Source organism: Procambarus clarkii, chromosome 65 (genome assembly GCF_040958095.1).
Source record: "Procambarus clarkii isolate CNS0578487 chromosome 65, FALCON_Pclarkii_2.0, whole genome shotgun sequence".
NCBI classification, from domain to species: domain Eukaryota; kingdom Metazoa; phylum Arthropoda; class Malacostraca; order Decapoda; family Cambaridae; genus Procambarus; species Procambarus clarkii.
In genome coordinates, this window is record NC_091214.1 from 26,599,190 (window position 1) to 26,607,136 (window position 7,947).

Here is a 7,947-nt window from a genome sequence, read left to right on the forward strand (position 1 = left end):
CCCACTGTGCGGGCCCTAAGCTTCTGGCTGGCCCACTGTGCGGGCCCTAAGCCTCTGGCTGGCCCACTGTGCGGGCCCTAAGCCTCTGGCTGGCCCACTGTGCGGGCCCTAAACCTCTGGCTGGCCCACTGTGCGGGCCCTAAGCCTCTGGCTGGTCCACTGTGCGGGCCCTAAACCTCTGGCTGGCCCACTGTGCGGGCCCTAAGCCTCTGGCTGGCCCACTGTGCGGGCCCTAAGCCTCTGGCTGGCCCACTGTGCGGGCCCTAAGCCTCTGGCTGGCCCACTGTGCGGGCCCTAAGCCTCTGGCTGGCCCACTGTGCGGGCCCTAAGCCTCTGGCTGGCCCACTGTGCGGGCCCTAAGCCTCTGGCTGGCCCACTGTGCGGGCCCTAAGCCTCTGGCTGGCCCACTGTGCGGGCCCTAAGCCTCTGGCTGGCCCACTGTGCGGGCCCTAAGCCTCTGGCTGGCCCACTGTGCGGGCCCTAAGCCTCTGGCTGGCCCACTAAGTGTTGCTTGTTTCTGTTTTACTTGGGCGGAGTATGAGTATTTATGACTCGTATGGTCGCTTCAGTAAGATTTTGTCCCACGTGTTTAACAACTTCTTCTGTTCCAGTGGATTGTTGTGGGTGAAACTGTGCACTGTGTTAGATAATGTTCCAGTGGTCTGTTGTGGCTGTAACTGTGGACTGTGTTAGATAATGTTCCAGTGGTCTGTTGTGGCTGTAACTGTGCACTGTGTTAGATAATGTTCCAGTGGTCTGTTGGGCATTTCTCCACAGTGTTGGCAAACAGATGGTGATCTTGGGGGGGGGGGGTCCAATCCCTCAGATGGTGGGCTTAAAATTGGGGTCCAATCCCTCAGACGGTGGGCTTGGGGTCCAATACCTCAGATGGCGGGCTTGGGGTCCAATACCTCAGATGGTGGGCATGGGGTCCAATCCCTCAAATGGTGGGCTTGGGGTCCAATACCTCAGATGGTGGGCTTGGGGTCCAATACCTCAGATGGTGGGCTTGGGGTCCAATACCTCAGATGGTGGGCATGGGGTCCAATCCCTCAAATGGTGGGCTTGGGGTCCAATACCTCAGATGGTGGGCTTGGGGTCCAATACCTCAGATGGTGGGCTTGGGGTCCAATACCTCAGATGGTGGGCATGGGGTCCAATCCCTCAAATGGTGGGCTTGGGGTCCAATACCTCAGATGGTGGGCTTGGGGTCCAATACCTCAGATGGTGGGCTTGGGGTCCAATACCTCAGATGGTGGGCTTGGGGTCCAATACCTCAGATGGTGGGCATGGGGTCCAATCCCTCAAATGGTGGGCTTGGGGTCCAATACCTCAGATGGTGGGCTTGGGGTCCAATACCTCAGATGGTGGGCTTGGGGTCCAATACCTCAGATGGTGGGCTTGGGGTCCAATACCTCAGATGGTGGGCTTGGGGTCCAATACCTCAGATGGTGGGCTTGGGGTCCAATACCTCAGATGGTGGGCTTGGGGTCCAATACCTCAGTTGGTGGGCTTGGGGGTATAAAGTAGGGGGAAAAGAGACATGTACAGAATTGGTTGTGGCAACATTTGGGCACTGTTACTAAAGCCTCACTCCCAGGGACCCAAAAGTGAACATAATGTTTGGCATGTTGGTGGGTACTTGGGTACGTGAGGGTACGTGAGGGTACGTGAGGGTACGTAAGGGTGTAAGTTGTGACTGTGTTGTATTTTGGCGCCTTGATTGATATGTCAGACCCTGTGTTGCACATATAGGGATATGTGTTGCAAGAGGAGTGCTGCACATATAGGGATATGTGTTGCAAGAGGAGTGTTGCACATATAGGGATATGTGTTGCAAGAGGAGTGTTGCACATATAGGGATATGTGTTGCAAGAGGAGTGTTGCACATAGATGTGTGTGTTGCAAGAGGAGTGTTGCACATAGATGTGTGTGTTGCAAGAGGAGTGTTGCATGTGGCGAGGATCTGTAATAGAGCAGCAGCTATTCTGGCTTGTGTTTAGCCAATCCCATATTAATAAAGAATGCCTTGCCAACATATCCAGCCCAGCTGGGGCGAGCGTTTCACCCAGAACTAGTGCAACATATTGGCAGGGTGGCAGGGTGGCAGGGTGGCAGAGTGGCAGGGTGGCAGAGTGGCAGAGTGGCAGGGTGGCAGGGTGGCAGAGTGGCAGGGTGGCAGGGTGCCAGGGTGGCAGGGTGCCAGGGTGGCAGGGTGGCAGAGTGGCAGGGTGGCAGGGTGGCAAGGTGGCAAGGTGGCAGAGTGGCAAGGTGGCAGAGTGGCAGGGTGGCAGGGTGGCAGAGTGGCAAGGTGGCAGAGTGGCAGAGTGGCAGGGTGGCAGGGTGGCAGCGTGGCAAGGTGGCAGTGTGGCAAGGTGGCAGAGTGGCAGGGTGGCAGGGTGGCAGGGTGGCAGAGTGGCAAGGTGGCAGAGTGGCAGGGTGGTAGGGTGGCAGAGTGGCAGCGTGGCATAGTGGCAGGGTGGCAGGGTGGCAGGGTGGCAGAGTGGCAGGGTGGCAGGGTGGCAGGGTGGCAGGGTGGCAGAGTGGCAGAGTGGCAGGGTGGCAGAGTGGCAGGGTGGCAGGGTGCCAGGGTGGCAGAGTGGCAGGGTGGCAGAGTGGCAGGGTGCCAGGGTGGCAAGGTGGCAGGGTGCCAGGGTGGCAGGGTGCCAGGGTGGCAGGGTGGCAAGGTTGCAAGGTGGCAGGGTGGCAGGGTGGCAGGGTGCCAGGGTGGCAAGGTGGCAGGGTGCCAGGGTGGCAGGGTGGCAGAGTGGCAGGGTGCCAGGGTATGTGTTGTGTATAGAGTACAGGGGACAGCGGGGGTCCCTGGTCGTCACAGGCACACGTTAAGACAGGGTCCGTGTGTGTGAGTCAGGTATTCACGGTTGGTCGTCACAGGCACACGTTAAGACAGGGTCCGTGTGTGTGTGAGTCAGGTATACACGGTTGGTCGTCACAGGCACACGTTAAGACAGGGTCCGTGTGTGTGTGAGTCAGGTATACACGGTTGGTCGTCACAGGCACACGTTAAGACAGGGTCCGTGTGTGTGAGAGTCAGGTATACACGGTTGGTCGTCACAGGCACACGTTAAGACAGGGTCCGTGTGTGTGAGAGTCAGGTATACACGGTTGGTCGTCACAGGCACACGTTAAGACAGGGTCCGTGTGTGTGAGAGTCAGGTATACACGGTTGGTCGTCACAGGCACACGTTAAGACAGGGTCCGTGTGTGTGAGAGTCAGGTATACACGGTTTAAAAACATGTATAAATAACTTAGCCCAATAACTACACAGAGCCACATAGGATGGGATGAATGTACTAGCGATAATGTCTGTGTATATATATGACATAATGGACCCAAGGGTACTTCCCGATAATAAAAATGAGTCCCTTACTTCATTCCACTAAGGTGAATAAACCTTCAGTACTCCGTATAATGTAAAAGTTAACTTAAGAGTAACATTTTATATCTGAGGGGAAGGGTGGTGGATTAACTATGTGTCGAAGTTATCCCTCCTCAGAGACTCACGTTTTCTGTCGCTAAAGTAAAGATCCCATTTTCGCTGAGAGCTGTTTTTTTTTAATTTGAAAACTAATAATAGCCACCCATTAGGCCCTCCCCGGGGGCTTTAACTGAACATTACAGAAAATGGAGTTACGGTGAGGACAACCTAACATACCCCCTCAGTTTTCTTACCCCTCCCCCCCAAAAAAAAAACCTCAATATAACGTTTTCCCCCAATATACACCTATTATATAGCCATACCCCTATGGCATGCAACAATCCGATTGCAACAGGTATTTCTATGTGCAACACACCTTCTAACATGCCAGAAAAGCCCACAAAACACAGCCCAATCACAGTTCTGCCCCACACACCAACACACACAACAACAAAAAATATTTTTTGGGTCCTGGGATCGAGGTGTTTGCAACAGTGCACAGTCACTGCCAGGACCAGTTCTTTGTCTACATTTTTCCTACTGTGCAGTCCCTCAGACGGTGGGCTGATGGGTCCAGTCCCTCAGACGGTGGGCTTCGTGGGTCCAGTCCCTCAGACGGTGGGCTTGGTGGTCCAGTCCCTCAGACGGTGGGCATGGTGGGTCCAGTCCCTCAGACGGTGGGCCTGGTGGGTCCAGTCCCTCAGACGGTGGGCTTGGTGGGTCCAGTCCCTCAGACGGTGGGCTTGGTGGGTCCAGTCCCTCATACGGTGGGCTTGGTGGATCCAGTCCCTCAGACGGTGGGCTTGGTGGGTCCAGTCCCTCAGACGGTGGGCTTGGTGGGTCCAGTCCCTCAGACGGTGGGCTTGGTGGTCCAGTCCCTCAGACGGTGGGCTTGGTGGGTCCAGTCCCTCAGACGGTGGGCTTGGTGGGTCCAGTCCCTCAGACGGTGGGCTTGGTGGGTCCAGTCCCTCAGACGGTGGGCCTGGTGGGTCCAGTCCGTCAGACGGTGGGCTTGGTGGGTCCAGTCCCTCAGACGGTGGGCTTGGTGGGTCCAGTCCCTCAGACGGTGGGCTTGGTGGGTCCAGTCCCTCAGACGGTGGGCTTGGTGGGTCCAGTCCCTCAGACGGTGGGCTTGGTGGGTCCAGTCCCTCAGACGGTGGGCTTGGTGGTCCAGTCCCTCAGACGGTGGGCTTGGTGGTCCAGTCCCTCAGACGGTGGGCCTGGTGGGTCCAGTCCCTCAGACGGTGGGCTTGGTGGGTCCAGTCCCTCAGACGGTGGGCTTGGTGGTCCAGTCCCTCAGACGGTGGGCTTGGTGGGTCCAGTCCCTCAGACGGTGGGCTTGGTGGTCCAGTCCCTCAGACGGTGGGCTTGGTGGTCCAGTCCCTCAGACGGTGGGCCTGGTAGGTCCAGTCCCTCAGACGGTGGGCTTGGTGGGTCCAGTCCCTCAGACGGTAGGCTTGGTGGGTCCAGTCCCTCAGACGGTGGGCTTGGTGGATCCAGTCCCTCAGACGGTAGGCTTGGTGGGTCCAGTCCCTCAGACGGTGGGCTTGGTGGTCCAGTCCCTCAGACGGTAGGCTTGGTGGGTCCAGTCCCTCAGACGGTGGGCTTGGTGGGTCCAGTCCCTCAGACGGTGGGCTTGGTGGTCCAGTCCCTCAGACGGTAGGCTTGGTGGTCCAGTCCCTCACACGGTAGGCTTGGTGGGTCCAGTCCCTCAGACGGTGGGCTTGGTGGTCCAGTCCCTCAGACGGTGGGCTTGGTGGTCCAGTCCCTCAGACGGTGGGCTTGGTGGGTCCAGTCCCTCAGACGGTAGGCTTGGTGGGTCCAGTCCCTCAGACGGTGGGCTTGGTGGTCCAGTCCCTCAGACGGTGGGCTTGGTGGGTCCAGTCCCTCAGACGGTGGGCTTGGTGGTCCAGTCCCTCAGACGGTGGGCTTGGTGGTCCAGTCCCTCAGACGGTGGGCTTGGTGGTCCAGTCCCTCAGACGGTGGGCTTGGTGGGTCCAGTCCCTCATACGGTGGGCTTGGTGGTCCAGTCCCTCAGACGGTGGGCTTGGTGGGTCCAGTCCCTCAGACGGTGGGCTTGGTGGTCCAGTCCCTCATAAGGTGGGCTTGGTGGTCCAGTCCCTCAGACGGTGGGCTTGGTGGTCCAGTCCCTCAGACGGTGGGCCTGGTGGGTCCAGTCCCTCAGACGGTGGGCCAGGTGGGTCCAGTCCCTCAGACGGTGGGCCTGGTGGGTCCAGTCTATCATTGTCCCCCAGCGTGAACGGTAACGTCCCTCAGCGTGAGTGTACCATCCTTCAGCGTGAGTGTACCGTCCTTCAGCGTGAGTGTACCGTCCCTCAGCGTGAGTGTACCGCCCCTCAGCGTGAGTGTACCGTCCGTCAGCGTGAGTGTACCGTCCCTCAGCGTGAGTGTACCGTCCCTCAGCGTGAGTGTACCGCCTCTCAGCGTGAGTGTACCGCCTCTCAGCGTGATTGTACCGTCCCCCAGCGTGAGTGTACCGTCCCCCAGCGTGTGTGTACCGTCCCTCAGCGTGAGTGTACCGTCCCTCAGCGTGAGTGTACCGTCCCTCAGCGTGAGTGTACCGTCCCCCAGCATGAGTGTACCGTCCCCCAGCGTGAGTGTACCGTCCCCCAGCGTGAGTGTACCGTCCCCCAGCGTGAGTGTACCGTCCCCCAGCGTGAGTGTACCGTCCCTCAGCGTGAGTGTACCGTCCCTCAGCGTGAGTGTACCGTCCCCCAGCGTGAGTGTACCGTCCCCCAGCGTGAGTGTACCGTCCCCCAGCATGAGTGTACCGTCCACCCCAGAGTGAGTGTACCTTCCACCCCAGCGTGAGTGTACCGTCCACCCCAACGTGAGTGTACCGTCCCCCAACATGAGTGTACCGTCGCCCAGCGTGAGGGTACCGTCCCCCAGCGTGAGTGTACCGTCCCCCAGCGTGAGTGTACCGTCCTCCAACATGAGTGTACCGTTCCCTAGCGTGAGTGTACCGTCCCTCAGCGTGAGTGTACCGTCCCTCAGCGTGAGTGTACCGTCCCCCAGCGTGAGTGTACCGTCCCCCAGCGTGAGTGTACCGTCCATCAGCCTGAGTGTACCGTCCCTCAGCGTGAGTGTACCGTCCCCCAACATGAGTGTACCGTCCCCCAGCATGAGTGTACCGTCCACCCCAGAGTGAGTGTACCGTCCACCCCAGAGTGAGTGTACCGTCCACCCCAACGTGAGTGTACCGTCCCCCAACATGAGTGTACCGTCCCCAAGCGTGAGTGTACCGTCCAACATGAGTGTACCGTCCCCAAGCGTGAGTGTACCGTCCAACATGAGTGTACCGTCCCCAAGCGTGAGGGTACCGTCCCCCAGCGTGAGTGTACCGTCCCCCAGCGTGAGTGTACCGTCCTCCAACATGAGTGTACCGTCCCCTAGCGTGAGTGTACTGTCCCCCAGCGTGAGTGTACCGTCCCTCAGCGTGAGTGTACCGTCCCTCAGCGTGAGTGTACCGTCCCTCAGGGTGAGGAACCGTCCCCCAGCGCGAGTGTACCGTCCCTCAGCGTGTGTGTACCGTCCCTCAGCGTGAGTGTACCGTCCCTCAGCGTGAGTGTACCGTCCCCCAGCGTGAGTGTACCGTCCCCCAGCGTGAGTGTACCGTCCCCCAGCGTGAGTGTACCGTCCCCCAGCGTGAGTGTACCGTCCCCCAGCGTGAGTGTACCGTCCATCAGCCTGAGTGTACCGTCCCCCAGCGTGAGTGTACCGTCCCCCAGCATGAGTGTACCGTCCCCCAGTGTGAGTGTACCATCCCCTAGCGTAAGTAATTAATTATCAAAACAAGACACCAAACTGGGAAGGCTGTGTAGCACCATCAAATGTGCGGGATAATCAGAGGGCGCTAAATATCACCAAGGATGCCAATACAAGAACAGAAACGCATAAGGCGAACGATATCAAAAGTATCCGAGTCACCAAGAATACTATCGAGAGACAAGCGACCGCGAGGGACGGTCGGAAAGCAAGACACACGTACGCTCGTCCCGGAATTCAGGACACTCAACAAGGATACGCACGACCGTAAGAGGGACAATGCAATTTGGACAATAAGGAGCAGAGTGGCGTTCCATCTAGTGACCATGAGTTAAGCAAATATGGCCAATATGCAACCTCGCCAGAGCCGTTTCCCATCGCTGGTTATGGTGGCAGGAGGACGGCCACGAGGACACACAACCTTTAAGAGAACGTAGTTTGTTTCCAGTAACAGATGACCAACAAGCCTGCCAACAGGTAAGGATGGAGGAATGGATAACCAGGTAAAAGTCGGAATAAGGAATACCTTTACGAGAGATGGGACAAGAGCGGACAGCTTCCCTGGCGTCAGCATCCGCACGCTCATTTAAAAAACACACCAATATGGCTGGGAACCCAACAAAACTCAACCGACTTAAATTTACTGTGAACAAGAAACAGCCAATGCTGGATCTCAACAACTACTGGATGAACCGGATTAAACGACCCGAGAGCCATG

At 58.1% G+C, this 7,947-nt stretch overlaps 1 protein-coding gene across 1 annotated transcript; it reads left to right on the forward strand.

Moving 5' to 3' along the window:
- The first annotated feature begins 4,093 nt into the window (after positions 1–4,093).
- LOC138355034 (uncharacterized) lies at positions 4,094–5,014 on the forward strand. The gene has a single exon (XM_069309744.1). The coding sequence runs from the start codon at positions 4,094–4,096 to the stop codon at positions 5,012–5,014; it is 921 nt and encodes a 306-aa protein (XP_069165845.1).
- Positions 5,015–7,947: the final 2,933 nt, after the last annotated feature.

Bases quoted from the DNA above. Each gene is read 5' to 3' on its own strand.
- LOC138355034 (XM_069309744.1), top strand. From the start codon at position 4,094: ATGGTGGGTCCAGTCCCTCAGACGGTGGGCCTGGTGGGTCCAGTCCCT.